General features: G+C 40.4%; 1 protein-coding gene across 1 annotated transcript in view; it reads right to left on the reverse strand.

The window, feature by feature from the left end:
• Positions 1 to 215: 215 nt before the first annotated feature.
• Lhcgr (luteinizing hormone/choriogonadotropin receptor) overlaps positions 216 to 23,433 on the reverse strand; it is a 57,837-nt gene continuing 34,619 nt past the window's right edge. The window contains 6 exon segments of the mRNA XM_027934329.2: positions 216 to 274; positions 277 to 1,367; positions 5,714 to 5,794; positions 9,351 to 9,536; positions 13,071 to 13,145; positions 18,263 to 18,331. Of these exon segments, the coding sequence (XP_027790130.2) occupies positions 216 to 274; positions 277 to 1,367; positions 5,714 to 5,794; positions 9,351 to 9,536; positions 13,071 to 13,145; positions 18,263 to 18,331 (1,561 nt within the window).

The raw sequence follows: 23,433 nt of genomic DNA on the forward strand, positions 1-23,433 counted from the left end.
GCCTCTGAATTTTATATCATCACGTATCAATGACAAATATTTCCCAGATTGGCAATGGTCATGGATCACAATTTGAACTAGGCAAAAGTCTTTTGATCAACATACCTAAGAATAAATAATTTTCTAAAACCAACTCTTTATATTAAAATTACTGGTTCAGGTAATTTTTTTTCAGATTTAAGTATAGTTCAGTAATGCAATTACTGATGTAATAGTTAACACTCTTTGTAGCAAGTCTTGTCTAGGACAGCTGAATATTGACAGTGCAATGTGACAACTTCAAGGTCGACTGAGAAGGCTTATTTGATCCAGGGAAGCCATTTTTGCAGTTGGAGGTATAAGCAGAAAATTCCTTCCTTCTATAAAGTTCAGCCCGATGTTTACAGCAGCCAAATTTGCTCAGCAACAGAAAGAAATCCCTTCGGAATGCCTTTGTGAAAATTGCGTATAGAAATGGGTTGGCACAAGAATTGACAGGATAAAAGAGAACCAGTAAAACTTTAGAGTTGGTGACTGTGATAAGAGGAACTTTGAAGGCAGCTGAGATGGCAAAAAAAGAGATAGGTGCCATGCAGGTAAAGTCAGTGAAGATGAGGATTGCCATTTTCTTAGCAATCTTTGTATCTTTGTTGGTAGCCATCAGCTCTGGATTTTGAACTGCAAAATAAATTTTAATGTAACAAGCACAAATGATGATGAAGGCTACCACATTGAGTATCAGGATAGTTAATATGTAGACTTGCGAGAGAGTGGTTTCCACATCCATGGGGAGGCAGATGCTGACCTTCATGTAATTGCTGACACCCACGAGGGGCAACATAGCAATCAGAGTAGAAAAGAGCCATCCTCCAAGCATAATTGGAATGGCATGTCTCAATCGAAGCTTTTGGTCCAGCTGAACAGCATAGGTGATGGTGTGCCATCTTTCTATAGTGATGACTGTAAGGGTGTAGACTGAAAGTTCGCTTGCAAATACTGTGAAAAAGCCAGCAGCACTACATCCACTCCCTGTCTGCCAATCTATGGCATGATTATAGTACTGGCCTTTTGTCTGGGAATCAACTGAGGCAATGAGGAGCAGATAGATCCCCATGCAAAAGTCTGCAAAGGAGAGATTGCACATAAGAAAACGGGGCACTGTCAGTTTGTAACGACTGGTCAGGAGAACAAAAAGGACAGTCAAGTTTCCCATGATGGCCAGAATATTAATCAGCCAAATCAGAACTCTAAGGAAGTCGTAGCCCATAATATCTTCACAGGGGTTAAAAGCATCTGGTTCAGGAGCACATCGGAGAGTCTTTGGCAAGCAGAAACCATAATCATAGTCCCAGCCACTCAGTTCACTCTCAGCAAAGATGGCAGAATAACTGTAAGAACAATATTGGCTTGATGTAAACTTAAGAGATGTTTTTATGATTCTGAGTATTGAAAAAAGTTCAAGAATCATCCTTATTGTGTTTTTAAAGCCTAAGAAACAAGAGAAAAAGACACAGCAGCCTCAGCCTTACATTTATTTGTTAGATTATCTGATTTGATAGAGTTCTTTAAGAAGGGAATGAAAAACCAATTAGACTATATTTTATATGTGTGTGTGTGTGACATTGATGCAAAGACTTAATGAAACTATTTACAGAGGATGATTTTCTTTGGAAAACAAATTTAGAGGCATAATTACACTTTGCTAAATCTAAAATAATCCTTTCTTGGCATTTTCTTAGCTATTTATCTCATTTAGTTGCCAACCAAACTGCTACCAAGCTGTTTGTTTGTAGTAGCCCACAAATGGGATAGGAAGGCTTTCAGTTTTAAAATCATCAGCTACCAGTGGACTTGTTTGACCTTAAGTCCCTGGCTAATAAAAATGAGGAATAGAAACCAAGGACAGATTACTAAAAACCTAAGAGAAGAGGATGAATAGTCATGGACAAAAGGAAAAAGTAGTGAAAATAGACATTTCTTAGGAATATGAGGCAAAGACTCTTCCTAGTGGAGGAACAGTTTTACTTCTGCCACTCCATTCCAACCCCATTGCGACTCCTCTCATGTTTTCATCCTCTCTCTTGGGGCAGTTACATTGCTTTTCTTCTTGACATCCTTTCTCCAATTTTAGCTCTCCCCATTCAAGCCTGTATATTCCTCTTGGAATGACCTTTTCTAAGTTATCTTAAAGGTTTGGGTCTAAATTACTTCCTTGGTTGGGTCCTGCCTACTTCTTCAGTCTCATTTCTGAGAAGCAGAAGTGCTGTATGATACAGAGCATGGTCTCTGAAGGGAGACTGCCAGGGTTCAGGCCTGGCATAGCAGCCTCCAGGCTGCAGACAACCTAGAAAGTTAATTAATATCTCTGTGCCCCAAGTTCTTCAATTGCCAAATAGAGATAATAATCATACCTTCTTTGTTAGGGCTATGCTAAGAATTAAGTGCTTTAAGATATGTATAATGTTTAGAAAAATTATTGACATAATACCAGGAATTCCAGTAGTTATCACTTGCAAATCTCCCATGCACTTTTGGTCACATGAGACTACTTGTAAGTCTCTGAATGAAGCAGTTCTATTGTTCATTCCTTTGTCTTCACATGTGTTGTTTCTTCTGCTGGAATTTTTTTTTCCTCTCTGGTGATTTCCTCCTCATTCTTAAAGCCAAGTTCCTCTATAATGGCTTTCTTGATTCTCCTCCCCAAGGAGTTTATTATCTTTCCTCTCTGCTAGGTTGCACTTAGTACTATTGGAGTTATCAAAACATTGCAACGAAGTGATGATACATGTCTGTCTTTAATAGTCTCTTAGTTTCTAGAAGACAGGGGACTCAGGTCTTATTTATTTCTGAAATAACAGTGTTTAGCACAGTTTTGGCTCAGAGTGTCCTTTCAATAAATGTAGAGTGAATAAATCTAAAGCACAACAATCCTGGCTCTGAAAGGAATTGATAGGGTACAGGGACAATGAGCATATCCTGCATGATGCATATGGGCTCAAATCTTTTCTTTGATCACACTCTGCTAATATAATCTTGAGAACTGGAAAAGCAGGTGTAATTTTTCTGTGAAGACCATTACAAATATGTATTTCACCTTGGGGTCTCTCAAATTAGTAGTATTTTTCTCTTTGAACTTCTTATGTTCTGTATTAGGAGTATGTGTCTAATTTAGTGAGTGGTTGAAATAATATATTTGAGGAATATAATACTGAAGGAGGAAAAAAAAATAAAAAATGTTCTCTGAAAATTTGTGAAAATATCATGGAGACCAGTTTGGAACTACAGAAGGGCTGCTTTATACAGAAGACTGCACAGAAACCTTATCTGGTTTATTATTAAATAACTTTAAAAACAACACATTTATTTTTCTTCATATGACAGGCATCAACATAATTATTTTTAATCTCTAAAGAGAAAAGATTGTTATAAAGAACTATTAAAATTAGTGTTAGGTCCTTACACACCATCTCATTGAGTCTTCATTTTATTAGTGAGTGAGTGAGTTACCCGAGGTCCCTCTGGAGGACCGTGGCAGCATGGGGTTTCCACATCCACTGTCCAGAGGCCCTTGCTCTATACCTCACTATCTGTTAGTGTTTTTCAAAGTGTGGTCCTCACCACCTGCATCAGACTCACTAGGACGTTTGTTAAACTGCAGATTCCTAGCTTCACTCCAAGCAAACCCCGATTCAAAATTTCTAGAGACAGAGCCCAGAAATCTGCAATTTAAGCAGGTTCTTTGGATAATTCATATAAAATACAGGCCAAAAATCAGGTAAAAATGTTTCAACTCTTGCTGTCTTGATTGCCTTTACTCCTTTCCCCTAATCAAAACTACTTCAGCTGCTAGAAGAAATAATTTAAAATTTCTAAAAATTCTGGCATGATTTCTGAATAAATTAAAATCAATAAAAGGTTCAACATGTTCCCTTCCCCCTTCCTCCTTGGTCCTTTGTCCTTTCTTCTTTTGCCCTACCTGTCATATGTCTAGTAGTTTTTCTCCTTAGCGATTTGTCTTCAAACCAAATACCCACCTGCTGCTACTAACAAGCATGTCCAGGGATGGCTCCTGAGGGAAGCCTGTTGCCTATTGAAAAGCCCAGCAGGGAACTGTCCTTAGTACTGGAGGCTATGACAGGGAATGTTAGTGGCTCACAAGGACCCAGTTAGAGGAGGCAGAAACAGTAGCACCACTGTTCCAGTTACAATTAAGAAAGAAAAGGAAAAGGTGGGAATTTTAGGACAGTGGGGTCAGCCACAGCAATGAGAGTACCAATCTTATCTTGGAAGAACTGATAAGGCTTAGTGGCTGGCTTTAGACCCCAGAGACTAGCTCTCTGGTGGGAAATGGGAGGTAGGGGATTTATCATTAAAAATGTTTTCACAGGGAGCCATTTAACTTAGATTATGTATGAACTTTGTGTAATTTTGGGGATGTTAGAGATTAGGGGATTTGTCTTAAAGCAGCATTAGCATAGTAAATTTGAGGTTGCATGCTTATTTGGGAAACCTTGGGGGTGGGGGCTGATGAAGATTATTGAGTGTGGGTTAGAGTTTCTCTTCCCCCTACAAAATATCCCTTTGTGCCACCATTGACTGAACCCAGAAATGGTTTCCCATTGATGAGTATAAAGCCATGTGTTTGCCAGAGAGTCATGTGGAAGGTGAGTGGTATTGAGAAGAGAGGGACCAGTGGAGGAAAGGAACATGGGAGGACAGAGTGTCAGACCCAAATGAAAGAAAACGAAGGAGGCGAATAATAAGAATAATACCTATGCTGATGCTATCACATTCTTTTACAACTCTTATCACTCTTATGGTTCTAAAAGCCAAATGATATTTATGCTGCTTCTTATAGATGAGGGCAAAAGTCTCAAAAAGAAATTTATTGTTCAGTAGTCCCCCCGCATTGCAGGAACATTACTGTAAAACTCTGGGGAATCCTGAAGCTCAGGCCTTCCCCACACGGCCCTGCTGCCTCTGTGTAACTCAGAGATTAATGAGGGTGGAGGAGAGAAGAGAAAAATAATAGAAATTGGCAAGGTCTCTTAGAGTGGCACCTGGTTTTGTCTAAGGACACATGGGAGGACTAATAATATTTCTAAATCTCACTAAATGTAGCATAGGGACACTGGGATTATCTTTTGAAGTGTGTTCTTTTACAGTTGAAGAAAAGTGAAATGCCAAGGCAGCCAGTATTTAAGCAGGAAAAACATTAAAAATTAGTAGAATGGAAATGTAGCTCCTGTCCAGTGTATGATGATGATGGCATTATGATTAATTTAATGCTTAGGGGTATAGTGGTCAAGGTAGCCTAAGTCCCTTTGAAAGGAATTGGTTACTTTCAAAAGCTATGTCTGCAATCAGTTTACCTTTGTGGAATGCTGACCATGTGACTATTGAAAATTCCTACAAATGAAACTTATTATTTAGATCAGCCTTTAGTGATATCCAAACACCTGAAAATAAAACTAATTTTTAAAAATTTTAATTTAAATGTAGAATGAACATTCAGGTACATTTTAAAAATAGGCTTCTTAAAAACCATTTGAGATACCTGTACAACTAGATGCTACTTGCAAAAAGAATTTTCCATTTTAAACTATTAAAAAATATCTTGCAAACATACCTTAACCAATACTTTTATCAAAAGAAAGTCGTTGGTACTGATAATAATAAGGTGCACACAGAGTAAGACATGGCTTCCTGAGTTTCTTTGCATGCAAATACTTACAGTGTTTCATTATTTGGTTTTCTTACTGTGCTTTCACATTGTTTGGAAAAGTTTTCAAAAATGGAAAATGAAAAATTCTGTCTGAAAGAGAAGAAGTAAAAAAAAAAAAGCAATTGAGCTTTTGGTTTTTAAACTAAACCTAATCATGTCTATTTATGCTTTGTTCATCCAAGTTCTTTACCTAATATACCAGGGGACATTTTCTGCACCATTGTCCTAACTGAAATGCTTCCTGAGGAGAGAGTAAAGCCTTCTGAGTTGTCATTAGCGCTCCTCCAGTTTAGATAGAATGCTTCTGAATGCTAAATGTTTTGTGTGGGCTCTAGAGATGAAAACTCTTAAAATTGTCATAGTGAATCAAGTTTTCTTTTTTACTGCTTATTAAAAGCTACCTTGATGGTCTATTAAAGTTTGCTACTTACCAACTCTCCTGTCCATATTGGCCTTGATTAATAATCATTCAGAATTTATGACTTTGAATTATAACAGAGACTCTTCTTGTAAGGATTTGAAGATGTTTGACGTGACAGTACAATGTGAATTTTAGTTGTTTTTTTTTTTTTTTTTTTTTGCTTATGGGCAGAAACCTATGTGGATGCTGCCTGTGCTTCCATCTTCACCTCTAAGAAGTTTAGCTTATGGAAAGGGGATAAATGCAAAGAAAACCAAAGAAAGTGTGTAAACTTGCCTAAGGGAGTATTTACCTAGGGATGAAACCTATGGCAGGATAAAAATGAAGAGTTGGAGAAAGGAGAGCAGGCTCCAAGAGCCTCAGCTTTCACTGAGGAAGAAGGAGAAAGGCTATCCAATTACAAGGCTGTCCTTGTAATTCTAATCAAGAAAGGCTGGACATTTCTCATGAGTTGTTCTTCTGCAATATCAATGAGACAGTTCCTTGTAGAAATAACTTTGTACAAAAGCAGAAAGGTGGGGAGTATGTCAGAATTATTTAATGTACCAGACTTTCAAAAATTAATCAACTGGTTATTTTGGGTTATGATTGTAAATTCTTAAAATGTATCAAATATGTGTGTGGGGGGATGGTGGATGTATTCACATGTTGGCTTTGAGTATCTGACACTGAGAGCTCTTTTGTGGAAACAAATCCACAGTTAACAAGATATGTGCTTGTTCTTGGTCTTTAAATGATAATACTAGGTACTGTCCACTCCATCTTCTTTAAAGTTTTAATTATAGATACCAAAGAAGTCTTGGGAGCCATCTGCCCAGGCAGCTGTGTGAGTAGTCCAGGCAGAGGGATGACTCAAAGTTTGCACCAACATCTCATAGGCCCTACTTGAGGCTCTCCATCCTCACTGGTATCTAAGGCTTTAAGCTTTATGGTCACAGAAGGAGTTAGTTAAAGCTTGTAATTCTAATCAAGACAATCTCTGTGTAACTACGTTCCCATCTTACCTTGATGCTGGTCCATAATTGTGCAATCCTCCCCCCACCAGAAATAGTCTCTTTCATCTACTGTAATAGAAGTTTTAAAGTTTATTAATTTCAGAAGGGATGTGGCCTCTACACCATGTAGTGTAGGTATCCAGAATCAGCTTTACCATACCTCAGCATCTCTATTTTCTCTAAACTGGTCACTCACCAGCTTTGGTCACCTTCAGCCCATCCTTTACCCTTGCCAGGGTGATATTTTGTGAAAGCAAATTTGAGTAATCTTGCTTTAAATTCTTTATGCCCTTCTATCCTCTAGACAACTTTGGCTGGCACTCAGAACCCATCATGGCCCAATTCTCAATGGCTTCTCTACTGACACATTTTCCTCCACACACCCATAAGTCTTCTTGTTATGCTTTTTCTGAATGACATTCATCTAGTGTCTCATGTGTTTGTACTTTTATATGACAAATTCCATCTTCTTGGCATGCTTTCCCCCACATCTGCTCTCCACAGCTCAGCACAAATCACCTCCCTTAGGAAGCCTTCCTTAAACCCTGCTACCATTTAGAAATTGTTCTTCTGTGCTACCAGAGCATTCTGCTTTGTTCTCAACTATGTTATAACATCTGCTATATTCTGTGTAGATATTTGGTTATTTGTGTGTTGCCCTATACTCTGAAAGTTGGACTGAACTCTTGCTCATCTTTTCGTCTTCAGACCTGGCCCAGTGTTTAGAACATAGTAAGTGCTCAATTAATGTTCGTTGAAGCTCAGTTAGTGGTGCATAACTTTGAACACAGCAAGTGTTTTGTCTTCTCAGCTCAGTTTACCTATGCAAAGCACACATAATACATGCTGGTTATAAATAAGTTATAAAGAAGTTGAATCCAAACAAAACCAGCAGCAGCCTGGTGTCACTGTCTCAGTGCCTTATTAATTGACTGAGAATATTTTCATAGGCTGCAGTAATAATCCTTCAGGTGAGTGGTCCCCCCTCCAACACTCGCGAGTTGTGTCCCATTAGTGGATCTTGAAAACAATAGAATGCATCATGACTGGTAGTAAAAACAAACATGAAATAGAATGGAGTAAGTTGGAAAGTATCAGAATATGTCACATATTTAAAAGTTACATATTGCTTTGTTTTGTTTTATTTCAGTTACATATGTGATAAGTGTATTGACTTCAATGTAAAAAAGGTATTTTTTTACTGAGTCTCAGTCAAAAAAAAAAAAAAATCTGGAAAACAACCCTCTAAAGGAGAGAATGAAATCTTACCATCCTGTCCCCAATTCTGGAGTGAACCAAATCAGTAAGATACAGTTTACTGGACATAAACTAGCCAGGAGCGCATGCCCTGTCTGTTTGCATGCTACGTTAATCCTTAGAGAATTTGGCTTTCTTTTTGAAATGAATGATGCTCTTCAGTGAGAAATAACTTTTAAAAACCCCTTCTATAGTTTTTTTTTTGGGTCCATATTTACTAAAGAATAAGATATTAGCTAATTTTTACTCTTCTTAGCCTACTTCCCCCACTTCTTTAAAGATGATGCTCTCTGATGAGGATTGGAACTAATTGATATTTGAGATACTGTTTTTATACTTCATTTTGTAATTGCTAAAGTAGGCTATCATTCAATTAGCCCAGAATTGACCACTGAGGTTTTGTGGTTACAGGCTCAGTACGTGATTTGGCAGCACTTTTTTTTCTTTTCTTTTTCGGTACCAGGGATTGAACCCAGGGATGTCTAACCACTGAGCTACATTCCCAGTCCATTCCCAGTCCTTTTTATTTTTTATTTTGAGACAGGGTATTGCTAAGTTGCTGAGGCTGGCTTTGAACTTGTGATCCTGCTGCTTCAGCCTACCAAGATGCTGTCTGGTGTGTGCCACCATACGTGGTTGGCAGCATTTTTTGTGAGAAAACAGGGGAGCTCATTTTCTTCTGTATCTGAGAGTGACCCCGTGATTATGGAATTGGCCTGGAAGGCAGGGAGTAAAAGTAGAGAGAGATCCCCATTAGTTGACTATCTTGAGAGCTGAGTCTCTGCCACATGGGTTGGCTTTACATTTTGTTTTTTACTTACTCTTAAATTTTTTTTTAAATTTTAGTTGTAGATGGACACAGTACGTTTATTTTACTTATTTATTTTTATGTTGGTACTGAGGATCGAACATAGTGCCTCATGTGTACTAGGCAAGTGCTCCACCTCTGAGTTGCAACCCCAGCCCTACTTACTCTTTGGTTGGCAAGTTCCTAAAAGCACAGCAGTGGCTGGGGTAAGTCAGTGTGGCATCCAGGAGATTGGTGAATTTTTCTCTCGATGGCAATTTTTTTAGATAATAGGATGATGTGGCAATTAGCGTCTGAATGGACTCCAGGCCATAGCTTGGCAGGGCCTGTAATTTGGTGGAAGAAATATCCCTGAACAATAAAGAAGGAAAACGTTTTTATTTATTTATTTTATACATTTTATTCAGAGAACAAAACCTCTCCTCAATTCTCTGTCATTCTAAGTTGTTAGAACTCTTTTCTCCATTTTTGTTTTTCCTTTACTTCTCTTAGTTACCCTCATTAAGATCTGAATTCAAAAAAGTCATTCCCTGGGTTTTTTTTTCCCTTCATGTGCACCCCATTATTCTTTTCAAGATTGAGTGTAACTCCTTGTACCTGCCTTGAATCTTCCCTCTCTAGATTCCCTTCTCCCATTCTCTTTCTCCCTTCTTCCACTTAGTAGAAGTGAAATAACTACTTACTTTCTGAGAGAGTGGGCACATGCAGTGACATCAGCTTTTGTGCTCATTCCTGGGGTAAATATTCAGGACTTTGATGCCTTTGATTGATCAAGCCCTGCAGGAGAGGTTTTCATGAAACCTAGGCTGGCTACCTCATTAACAGCCGCCTTGTGGCATTTACCATCATCTGCCTGGGAAACTGAATATTTTCTAACGGCAGGCTGGATGCATCTATCCAAAGTAAGCAAACACTTCTGCCACGTAAGCAGAGCTGTGTGGAAGGAAGTCTGGGGCTCTGCAAATAACCTGAACTCTTCAGTTTTACTAGATTTGAGGACATGTCCAAGAAAATAGCAAACATGTAAAAAATCAGGAAGAAGAGGAGTCAGTGGGGATTCAAAAATTTTGCTTATCTTCGAAATACTTGCTACTGGTGCCCCTTGAGACTTCCAGCAGCACAGCACCCCTCAGCAGTCTGTGCTGAGGTGTACTTGGTGCCCAGTGTGTGGGAGGGGATCAATAGGTGATGGATGGAACATGAACTTGACAACATGGAATGTGACTGGCATAGACAGCAGAATTTACCTCAGGAGCTTCAGACTTCCTACTGCTTCTATGTCCTGGTTGATTTAAGTAAACCAGTGTTCTCATTCTGCTTTACAGAGTTAACATTTCAGCTGTGTTAGGGATTGAGCACAGAACTCTTTGCAGACTTGCTGTTTTTTTTTTTTCCTGAGTGTATATGTTTAAAATTAGGGATCTTAGAAATGGCAAGACCTTATTACAAAGGAGGAACTCTGAGAGTGGATTTTCAATCTCAGTGACAGATTGGGGTAGGGGGAATATAATATTGAGGGGCAGAAAGGATGCTTCTAGACACCATCCCAATCTTGGAGGTGCAATGAGAACTCTATCTTGGGAATGAAGAGACCTAGGTCTAGCCCCACTGTTCCAAAAATGACAGCATAGGTACCTGCAGTACCCACAGTCATTCCTAAGCAGCCCACCAAGCAGCTCTTCAGGACTGTCACTCAGGGCTCTTCCATCCACCCTAACAGTCATGTTCTGTACTGATCCAGAAGCAGCACTCTGTCCAGTGGCCAGTGGGGGGTGGGTAAGATGGAGAGTATTCAGCCAGCCTGCAAGACTGTTGTCTTTCTAATATGAGGACATGTAGAAAAGATCTCTTAGGGCCTAGTGGCCAGAAGCTGGGAGACAACAGAGAAAGCAATAGGCAGGAGGCACCAGCTAGAGGGAGCCCTGAGGTTGAATAGTTAGGATTGATCGTGGCAAAAGTCAGGGAACAGAAAGAATCCCAAATTTTAGTGGTGGGTGTTAGGAAGAGCCAGAGGTTGATGGGGGGAGAAATTAGATTCAGAATGAAAAGCCACTGGAGCTAGGAGTGGATGACACCAGGAATTGGTAGTTGTGGGAGCTAGACAGTGGCTGGATAGAAAGTAGAGCAGGTATGGGTAGGTGTTTAGACTTGACAGCAGAAAGAAGTAGGAAGTGGACAAGAGTTTGGGGTTTATAGAGAGAGTCCTGGGCTGATCCTGGCAGGATCTAGCCTATAAAGAATAACTGGGACAGTTCATGTCCTTCTTCTGATCAAAATTATGAAGCCTCCCCATCTCACTAAGAGCAAGGTTAAGCCTTTTAGTGGCTACAAGATCCTGTGACCCTGCTTTTTGTCACCTCTCTTGATTTATGTTCCCTTACTCACTCCTTTGCCATGCCTCCTTGTTATTCTTCAAACACACGAGGCAAGATTCTGCCTCAGGGCCTTTGCTCTTGCTATTTTGTCTCCTGAAATGTTTTTCTTCCAGATACTCACACAATTTGCTTCCTCACTCCTTTCATACATGTTTGTTCAACTGACACTTTTTCAGGTACTCTTCCTTGGCCATCCTCTTTAAAATGGTAACTCTGCCTCTCAAGAACTTCTTTCCTGCCCTCTAGCTGAATTTTTCACCTCTGTAACTGACACCATGTGGCTTCCTACATGTCTGCCTTTCCCTATTCTATGAAGGAGAAGATGTTTGTCTTCTCTCATTCTGTGCTATTTCCCTGTTGTGTAATCCAATGCCTGGCACATGATTTGAGCTCATAAAGGAGTTGTTGAACAAATGAATGAATGGATCAACAAATAAACTAAGTTATCCTGCTTTTTAGCACATTTTTTTCTTTTTACATTTTAAAATGGCATGCCTATTTATTGCTTTGCCTCTTTATTGTCGCTTCCTGTGTGACTGTAATCTCTTTAAGGACAGGGACTAGAGCTGTTTTGCTCAACACTGTCTTTTCATCCTGGTGCTTGGTGAGCAGGAGGGGTTTGTTGAATGAATAGCAGCTCACTAGAATGGGAAGTAATGGACTGCACCTTTGTGGAGAGGGTGAAGTGATCTCCCGTGTTAGAGCTGGAGAACATCTGGAACCCTGTCTCTCTGAACCCTGCCTGCAGCTGCAATTCTCCTCTGCAGGATGTTTCAGGTTTTTCAAGGCTTCACCAGACTACTGATACGATTTCCTCTTCCTCCTAATTTTCCCACATGTCCTTACCCTAAACTCCTATAAACTGAGAAGCATGGCTCAGTCATTGTATCATCTGAGAGTGTGATACACCAAGTGCCAAGGACAAGTCAGAATTCTGGCCTTGGATTCCATGAGTGGATCAGGCAGGTAGCCATCCCGTCTGCTAGCACACGAGACTACCCTCCATATTTGGTAGTACTGATTGAATTATAGTTCCTTCAATTCACATGTTGAGGTCTTAACCCTGGTCCCTCCAAATATGACCTTGTTTGGAGATAAGCTCTTTATAGAGCTAACCAAAGTAAAATGAGGTCATTAGGCCGAGTCCCAATGCAGTATGCCTGTTTTTTTACAAAAAGGGGAAATTGGAAGTCACACTTACACATGCACACAGAATGCCATGGGAGAGTGGAGTTATGCTGCCACAACCAGAAAGAACTACCAGAAGCAAAGAGAGAGGCCTGGGGCAGATTCTTCCCTCACTGCCCTGAGAAGGAACCAAACCTGCTGATACCTTGTCTTTTGACTGCTAGACTCCACAGCTGAGACAATATGTGGTGCTTTATTATTGGCATCCCAAATACATTGGGACTTTTCAGCTGCAGAGGCTGAGCATGACGTGGCTGAGCACACTGACTAGGCCAGTCGGGGTACATTGGGTGGGAAAGGGAGGCAACACCACCGTACTCACAAGATGCTGGGCCCTGTGGCCCCCCTGAAGGCTCCATTGTGCATCTTCTCCAGGTGTATGTTTTCTTTTAGTTCCCTGTGGGAAAGAACAGTTTCCTTAGTGGAGTTTGCACCTTATGTGTATACACACTTTTGGACAGTGTGCAAGGTTAGGAAAGGGAAAGAGGAACTCTAGGAAAAGTGGAAAAAAGACATGCTGGCCCTTGCTGAAATTGTGTGATTGCTGGTGTATGTGTTTGACTCCACCTTTTCTCTGCAATGTCTCCCTCACTTGGTGTAGCCCTTTGTCCTAAAATGTACAACTCACCCCTCCTGTCCTGGAGTTGTGAGAGTTTGCTACCAGACAGCTGGGTGAGGATGAAAGGCTGCTCCAAGAGGCCAATGGGCAGCCTGCTCTGTGTCAGACCAACAGCAGCAGTGACCTTGAAGGGCTCTCAGTTTGTCAATAGTAATATATTGAAGTTTGCAAATACTTAACAAAAAAAGTAGGGCTTATTCAAAGTCAACCTTGTCATAAGTTGCATTCTTTTTCTTTCAGATTTGCATTTCTCAGGGGGTGAGCATGGGGTGAGATCACAGCCTGAGGAGACAATTGCCTCATACCCTGTGTGTGGGTCTGTACCACATAGACAACTCTGTGTGTGTGTGTGTGTGTGTGTGTGTGTGTATTATGCAAACAACAGTGCTAAGGGCCACTATTCTGAAAAGTGCATGAATCCCAAAACTGCTGAGGCAGTAACTACATGAGGGCTCTGTGCCCCATAGCTCAAAGCAGCTCAAGCTAAATTACTGAGGAGCAGCACAGGTTGGCCCTGCCAAGAGACCTCTTGTCCAGTCTCTGACACAGAGGGTCTCCTGAGCACCAGGCTCTTTTCTGGTTGGACAAGAGACCTAGAAAAGGAGTCCCTGGGCTCAGGCCTGCCAGCCTTCTTTTGAGTATTTTTTTTTTCCAATAAGAGTTGTGTCTAAAAGAACATTTTGGAAACCCTGGATAGTAGGCACAGTGTTTAAGCATCCATTATTAGTGTGATGACTTGCACCATGGGAATGAGTCTTCTGCATTATCATTATAGTGTGACACAGCAAAACAAAGACAGAACAGCCACTCCCTCCCCTGCAGAAAGACTGGGAATCACTAGTGCTCATCTCATAACTTTACATCTCCTTCACCAGCTTTCTGCACGTTTGCATATCATGTCTGCCAGTTAGAAACTGCAAGAGCCCTTGCATCTCATTCTCTGGGTGGTGGTTTTCCACACGCTTCTACTCAGCCTTTTCCTCGGAAGCCCTCAGCCTTTCATCAGAATGCACTTGTCAGTCTCGAAGCCTCCCATCCCCTGGGTGCACTTTCACTTTCAAAGAGATGAGGTTGTCAGAGTCAATTGCTGTTTAAAATCTAAATCAAAAGAAAATTTCCCTCCTAAACCTCCACAGTTCTTCTTCCTGATTCAGTTTGTTTTTATTATGTTCAGTTATAGTTATAAATCGTTGAAATGGGGCCCAGTGAGCAGATAATCCTCATGTCAGCCAGGTCAAATTAATTGTTTGAATTTCATGACAGAGCATTTCACATGTTTTATTAAAACTTGGATCTTTCTGTGTACTGGTAACTCTGCCTTATGTTACTTTGTCAAAAAATAAATCCATTTAGCACATTTTCCTGGGGGTCATTTTTTGAGGATTCTCCCAAGTGACATGACTAACCAGGTGTGAGAACCAGAGACAGACAACCATTTTGAGGCACAGTGTGAGAACCCACAAGCTCCACCAAAGCCTCCTAACTGGTGTGCTCTGAGAATGGGAGGGACTGACTGCCAGCCTCCTGCAGGTGTCTGAAGTGGGCTTCTGGTTTTGCTCCTCTCTGTCCTGGCCACCCATAGTGAGTAGGTGTCTGAGCATGTTGCAGACTTCCCCTTCATTGCTCTAAACAACTCTGGACATGAGTGAGGTGTCAGAGACTGGGCTGACTATATAGTTTTTTTAAAAAAATTTATTCCACTATGTTATATATGATATATGACAGCAGTATGACTGTATGGTTTAAGAATTTTGTTTTCACAGTTTGGAAAACTGCTCCCTCAGTCCTGTTTAAACTCTTCAGTGTGTATCTTTGCTCTTGGAAGAGATTCACACTCCTTCCGCTGGCCTGTCAGTCCTGCAGGACTTGCTTCTGCAATGTCTCCAGTTTATCTCATTCCAATCTTCCTCTTGCTGAAGACCCTCCAGCCACAGGGGCTTCTTCTCAGTTCTTGGTACTTGCCAGCTTCTTTTCTTTCCCAACTCAGGTCCTTTGCATACACTGCTTCTGCTTTCAGTAATATGTTTCCTCACTATTGCCATGGTGACTCCTTGTCAATCTCTGAGCTCAACCTAATTATCATGTTTTTGATGAGGCCTTCCCCAACTACCTTGTCCAAGTCATTCACCTTCTGTACTCTCTCAGATCTTCTAATGGGTTATTTCCTTCATAGCACATATGACAACTTTTAATAACTTTATCTATTTACTTGCCTTTTTGTTTGACTCGTTTGCTAGAAAAGAAATTTCATGAAGGCAGGGACTGTGTCCACTCTAATTGTAGACTCAGCACCTAACACAGTGTCTAAGATATTGGTGGTGCTTAATAAACATCTGTGGAATGAATACATGAATAAAATTAATTTGTGTTCTTGGCAATCTGATCTGGATTTTTTTGTTTCTTCTTTCTTGCTATATGAGGTACAGGAGGATACAAACTTTTAGTTAATTGGACAGTTCCCATTTTGGCACCTCTGTGACAGCTGAGACACTGTGGAGTACCTGAATACTTCCTCCTGCGTTTTTTCCTGAACACCCAAAGCAGTGCTCTGCTGGATTCCCTCCCACCTCTCTTTGCTCTTGCTCTGGCTTCTCTTCCTCATCTCTTGTTTCTCCTAATTGCATATTCAGTCCTCTTATTTTCTCCCTCATCTAGGTGACATCAGTCACGAAGGACTTCAGTTACTCTTTGTTCAGAAAATCCCAACATTTGTGTCTATAGACCTGCCCTGTCTCTTCCAGCCTCTGTCCTTCCTCTTAATACATGAACTTTCTTTATGCCAACTTCTCATAGTTTCCATCCAAGAACTTTCAATGGCTTCTCATTTCTACAGAGTCCAAATTCTTTATTCTGGCATCGAGGCTCTTCCCTCTTTGACCCTAACTCACGTCCACCACTTTGTACACAGTACTATTTGTTGGTTTATGAACACATTGCCTGCTTCCTTCTTTTCTCTGGGCTATTCTTTCTGCCTTCTGCCTGGAATGCATTTGCTTACCCTCATTGCTTGCCCCAATTAGGGTTAGCTTAAAGCCCACCTCTGACCAGGCTTGCTGTAACTTCCTTTCCCCTGTCTTTGAAATCCCAGGGGACTCTCCTCTCCCAGTGCAGGTACCACACCCACACTGTTGCCTTCTGTTCTAGCTACAACTTAGTATACAGATAATGTACCATTTGAAAATGCCTCTTCATTGGCTGTAAATGCCATTGGGGTAGACCCTAGTGATTATTTATCTTCATTTCTTCTCAAAATATAGCATGTTCCTCCAAACACAGCTGATGCCTGCTAGACCCTTGTTGAGTGAATGACAGAATGAGGCATCTGAGAATACTGGACCAGGAGAGGCTATACATGCCTCTGATCTGAGTTTAGTAGAAACAGATTCAATTGGCCAGGGTAAACCCTTCATCAACTCCAGGGTCTTGTTAATCAACCCTTCATTAAATTAAGCCAAGAGGAGAAAATGAGGGCAGATTCAGTCCATGATTGAAAGGACAACTTTTAAAAAGCTACCATTTCTCTAGTACTTAGTATGTACCAGATCCTATATGACCTCATAAAAATATAATCTTATTTAATTATTTATTCATCATTGATTATAAAATATAATAAAAATTAAATAAAGGACACACTATGTGCCAGGCACCATTTTAAGTACTGAGGATACAAAGCAAACCTTCCATTTTGTTGGGGGTATCCTTAAGTCTCTTAGCAGCTCAACTTTACTAATGAGTACACTGTAGCTTAGAGGGGCTGTGGAACTTGCTCAGCTTCATAAAGCTGATAAATAGTGGGGTTGGAGTTTGACCCTTAGGCCTGTTTTCTTAACCACCAAACTGTATAGTATCAATATAATAGGGCCTTTGGTTTAATATCTATAGATAAAATAATTAGTATTTCATATAGAGTTGTGCTACTTAACTTCAAACTGCCAGTGCCGGGATCTCCTGGGAGCTAGTTAAAAACTGCAAATTCCCAGACCTTACCTAGATCCACTGAATCAGTGCCTCTGGGGGTAAGGCCCAGAGAATCTCTGTTTTTTAACAATCTGCTGGTTATTCTCATGTGTGTTCAAGTTTGAGAAGTATCTATGTATACACCATATATGACCTATATGGTATAGATCATGGTTTATAGGACTCACTTCTTTAAAAAGCATTTTTGTTGGTTTTTCTAAAATTTTGGTTTTAGTTGAACTTTTTGTGTGCTCTTAGGTTTTACTATGCACAACTGTATGGTTTTTGGCACCTCATCCTGTACTTGTGATGGGTCACATGTCCCCATGGGATTGGGAATGTGCCACTCTTCTAGAAGAGGAACCACAGGGGGGAAAAAAAAAAGAGAGAGGTTGAGAAGAAGGGGACAATGAGTAGGGTCACTCTCCCTGGGTTAGAGGCTGTTAGGCTAGGGATTAGGGTGGGGTGAGCTCCCTCACCTGGGAACAGGGGCTTTCTCCCTCCGAGTAGGAGGGAGATAGCCTTTCTGGGTGGGGCTTTTGAGGCTAATTAGGCTGGTAAATGATGTCACCCAATTTCTCTGCAGTGAGGCCTGGGGAAGAATTTCTTTCTGAAATCATGCAGCCTCTAATACACCATCAACCTGAGTGAGGGGGACAGAGGGGGAAGCTGTGCGATGGAGGAGGCATCAAGTAAGGTGTTGAATATTTCAGCAAACTGTCAACTTCAATGTATTGAGGCTGCATCTGTCTTTGAAATCAGGGTGCTCTGGGGTTTCCAGCCAGCCGGTTGCCTAGTAACATGCGTAAAACACTGAGGACTAGCCACTTGAAAGTTTATTTTTGCCCTGAGTTAGTTGCTGAAGATTGAATATGATCTGGTAGCCAGAGTGATATTTCATTTTTATTCATGAGTTAGGGAAATAAGCACATACTTACAGTGAAATTAGCGTTGTTCCATTGAATGCATGACTTTGTACTTCTTCAAATCCATTTCCATATAGTTTGCTGAAGGAGGGAGGAGAGAGGATTTAGAAATGGGAAGGAACTGATAGAAACCCAGTTTGGAAGCACACATTCTTCCTCCTGTGACATTTATTACTGAGATAATCACTGGCATTCACAATATCTAGCTCGATTCCTCCAACATTTTAGATTCTAAGGGCCTGCAGGGAAGAAGCTGTTCTTTTTGCTCTGGTTTCTCTCTACCTCCTCCGTCCCCGCCATCACTAATTTATTAAGTGTTTATTAAGTGCCAGATACTTGACCAGCCATTGTATGCCTATTTTATGATTTAATTCTCATCATCATTTCCTTTATCCTGAAAAAAGAGCTAAGCATCAGTGTTGCCGTGCAGCTTGCTTATTGTGAAAGGGAAGCGGTGGTGGAGCTGTGATCTGAGGCCAGAGACTCAGCCTTTGGTTTTGTGGCTGTGGGATCTCTGGGCTGCTGAAAGCCAAAGGCAGAGCAAAGCTCCAGCACTGAGCCAACTGTTCTTTTTCTTGGGTGAGTAGGTGGTTTTGTGATGCCAGAGTTGATTCCAAAGCCAAGAAGATGTAAACATCTGTAAAGAGTTCTGTAAGAACCATTAGTGGACAGTGAAATCAATTTAGTTGAGTGCCATCAGCATTTTAAAAAGTGAAATAGAATAGAACAAAATGGAAAATATTATTGTGTATTACGAGTACTTAGGCTAGGAATGTTTATGAAACGTTGTTTCAGAATTTTTATGGCATACACATATAAACACACTTAACTCATATGCATACATATATGCACACACATCTACCCAGACTAAGACATAAGAGAATCCTTAGAACACAGACATTAACAAATGTTAGAACCAGAAAGGAGCCTGGAGGGGCTCAAGGAGCAGGAACACTCTCTCATTTTATAAAGAAGGAAATAGGCTCAGAGAGGGAAAATGACTTCCACCATCGGCAGGAATGGGACCAGAATACACTTTGTCTGGGACCAATTCCAACATATCAGTTTTGCATTAGACATCATTGTTTTTTCCTCCCACCCCTAAATACCGAAGGTTCACTTGCTGTCTTCCTGCAAGGCTGAGTTCAATGTCATGTTCTCAATGTGGCCTTCTTTGGCTGCTCTATTTAAAATGCCTATCTCCCATCCCCAGAATTCTTTATCTCCCTTCCCCAATTTATTTTTCTTCCATCTCTTTTCATGATCTGACCCATGATGCTATTTTACTTATTCTTCCCCACCAGAGCATAAATTTCATGAAAAAAAGGATTTTAAATTGCTTTTCACCTAGCATACCTTCCACATTCATAACAGATGCTTGGCATCTGCAGTATTACAGTAAGTATATGTTAAATGAATTGGATGAACAAATGGGCTTATGTAAGAAGAATCTCTTACTATTGATCAAACCAAACAAATTGTAAAGCCACTATCTTACATGCAATATTTGTATGGGTTCTTTGTGAATGATGATGCAAGACCTAGGTGAGAAACGACTGGAATGTAATACATGTTTGAGCATCCCATATCTAGTGAGGTCTAGCCTCTTCTCCAGGGTTGTTGGCAGCTGGATGACCATTTTAGGGACAGACTTGGGGAGTGACTTGAGAAATGGCTCAGACGCATGCTCTGCTCTACCTGCTCCTACTCTAGGTGGCTTTTGTCCATGGGGTTTCTCTAGTCTTTATTAAACAAAATGAACAGAGATTTTAACCTTGAGCTGTATATGAATGTGTATTATGTATATGTATGTCATATGTATGTATATATAGTGTATGTATATGTAGTGTATGTATATGTTTGATTTCTTCCCATCATATCACATCTGAGACAAATCAGCAAATAAATAGAGGTGGTACTCATATTGAGGTATGATATTCAAGTGAAAAAATTCAGAAAATATAGATATTACAAAATAATTCTGAAAACCTCCTCATTAAATTGAGTTCAAAGAGAGCGAGGAAGCTTATTTATTTCTTAAAATCCCGTTATATATTTAATGAAGAGGCTGAAAAAAGGAAGCTTGAAGCCTCCAAACATAAAGAAATTATAAAGAGATGGAAATGTTGATTATCCTGGTTTGATCACTATACATTATATACCAATCACATATTGAAATATCACACTGTACCCCATAAATATATACAATTAATACATGTTAATTAAAAACAAATACCCACAAACCTGAGGCCTCACATGCTGCCTAGTACCTGGAAGGAGCTGTCCATGGTCTGGCTGAAGCGATAGCTATGCCCTTCCATGGCAGAGAGAGCCCCCTCCCCCGCCCCGCCCTGGTTTCCCCTGCTCTCACCTGCTCTCTTCTAGGATTCTCTGATTTTACAGCTTCACACACTATTTTCTTAACTATTATCTGCACTGGATTATGAGATGAAATTTTCTGATAATTCTTCCTTACTTTTTATATTATAGAATTTGAGAGAATAGGTACTAGATATATACCTGTTGCTTTGGGAAATTGTACACAACCTTCTTGCCTTCTTAGTAGCTAGATCCTATGGGAGCTTTAAAAAAGTTATACTTAGAATATTATTCTTTGTCAAACACCTGTCATTTGGGGTGGCTGAATTCCTTTATAGCAATCCCTCTTACTTATTCATTTATTTGGTACTGGGGATTAATCCCATGGGTGCTCTACCACTGAGCTACAGCCCCGACCTATTTTAATTTTTAGTTTGAGACAAGGTCTTGTTAAATTGCCAAGGCTTGCCTTGAACTTGGCAACCCTCCTGCCTCAGCCTCTCAAGTTGCTGGAATTACAGATGTACACCATTGTGTGCAGCAGCAATCTTTTTTAGATGAGAGATTCATACCTGTCTTTTCAATGAACTTCTTTGAAAAAATTGATTTTTTAGAATCTAGGCCAGTATTTATCAAAGCATTCTCCTCCATCCACTGAATCAGAGTCACTTGGACTTATTTGTCAAAGATGCAGACTCAGGCCTATTGACCAGGGCTACTACAGACCTACTGAGTCAGGGTCTAGTAGTGGTATTCAGGAATATGCACTTTTGTAACAAATGCTCCCACTGAGTGGCAGCCATACCAGTTTGGGAACCCTCACCATAGAATACACCATGGTAAGATGAGGTTCTCAGTATTTCCAGGGTGCAAATCAGAATGTCTTTTGCCCCATATTAAGTCTAGAGTCATTGCTTTCTCTACTTTTAAGTGATGGAGATACCTTTCTAGTGGATCAGGAAAAAGTAGTCCTTCCTTTGTTTTGGGGAAAGCAAAGCTTCTTACAATTGTCTCAGTGGCATTGCCCTTCACTGTTGCATGCTGCCCTGATCCTAGTTTTGGTACATAAGGTTATCTTTTTTTGTGGATTCATAATGCCATTCCTTTAAGTGAGGCCTCATGGTTAAGTTTGCAAGCATTGAGCTCAACTGCCTGGGCTTCAGTCCCAGTTCTGTTACTTATAAACTGAGCTAACTTTTGGCAATTTGCTTACCTTTCTGTGTCACAGTTTCTTAATCTGAAAGTAGGAATGATAATAATAGCATCAACTCCATAAAGCTGTTTTGAAGATTACAGGGATAAACATATGTTGAACACTTAGAAATAGGTTCTGGGACACAGTAAATGCTTAATGTGCTGATCTTATTATGACTGTATTTTGCAGTAGTCTCCAGCCCTCTACCAGAACATAGGGAAAGGGTCTACCTTTCCATACTCTGGGCAGAATTTGCATGAACTTCAAGCTACCTGTTTAATTGAACTGTTCTTTTCTTCCTTTGGGGTATGTGCCCTTCTGTTCTTGGGCAGAGCAGTCTAGGTCAGTGGCTTGAGCTGCCTAAATGTCTTCCTTCTTTGAGGGCCCTCAAGATACTTTAGTCTGAGCCAGTATCTTGGATGTTTTTGCATTTAGATAATTTTCATGTCTTTTTCTTTCTTTCTTTTTTTATAGCCCAGGTCTTGCTTGTTCCAATTTTCCAAAGACTATGGCTCACTGCTTTCTTTTCAGCTGCTCCTCATCTCTGTTCTTCCCAGTGGCACATAATGGCATGTGCTGCCTTGTTTTGATGAGCAGAGTGGCTTCCCCTCTCTGGATGAATTACATATGTGAATGGGAACCCTTGCACTATCGCGCCAGCACAATGCCTCCAGTGCTCTTTCAAAACATCTAGAGATCACCTCAGATAATTTTTTCCCAAGACCTCATGGTGTCAGAATGAAATGATAAGGGCTCCCTTTGCCTGGAGAATTCTGTCAGGGGCATAGAAATGGAGGTATCCCCCTTGCTCCTCTATCACAATCGCAGCCCCTTGCTTGTGAGCATTATCTAGGTTCTCTCTTCAAATATCAGTAATTGTGAATCAAGCAGAGAGAATGGCATCTTTTTTATTCAAAATAAGATTTGGGCTTTAGAAATTAATCACAGATGATATTCTGCCGCTGAATGCTGTCTTATTACAAACATTATTCCTGGGGTTCTAGAAGCACTTCTGGGAGTAGCACTTCTACATGCTGCTGTATTTCTTTTGGATCTTGTAGTTACCTAGTTTGGGGATGATTTCAAAGAAGGATTAATTTATATTTGCAGGTGTTTGAGGTCTCAAAAAGTGTCCCTGCTGTAGAAGGGCCTTCTGTTTGGATATCTGTAAGCCAATTTTAATCAAATAACTGTATGTAGCTCCTCATGTGGCATGTTACTGAAGTCCTTCTATATCTGAAGCATTCCCCAGGTATGAAGACAGTTCTCTAGTAGATATATTGGCAGTGATTGTGTGGCTAACAGTTACCCCATCACTGCTATGTGCTGCCATGACACTAGCTTTATGCCTCCTTTTCTGTGGGTGTCATTGTCTCTGTAGCAAGGGATCCCTTTCCCTGATATGGAACAACTGCCTGTCTTTCAGCAGCACTGAGTTTTCATGTTTCCCTTCACCTCAGCCAAGTTCATGCCAACTTATATGACTTTACCATATATAGTAATAAAGAAGGTGACAGGCATCAAAAAGAATGATGACAGTAATAAATTCTTATATATTGAATACATTATCTGAGAAATCCACATTCCACAGTGATATTTAGAAAGAGCAAGGGAGAGACAGGAACAGAAACAACAACAAAGGAAGTCACTTTTTTGTAGACATACTGGC

This window comes from Marmota flaviventris, chromosome 14, assembly GCF_047511675.1.
Source record: "Marmota flaviventris isolate mMarFla1 chromosome 14, mMarFla1.hap1, whole genome shotgun sequence".
NCBI classification, from domain to species: Eukaryota; Metazoa; Chordata; class Mammalia; order Rodentia; family Sciuridae; genus Marmota; species Marmota flaviventris.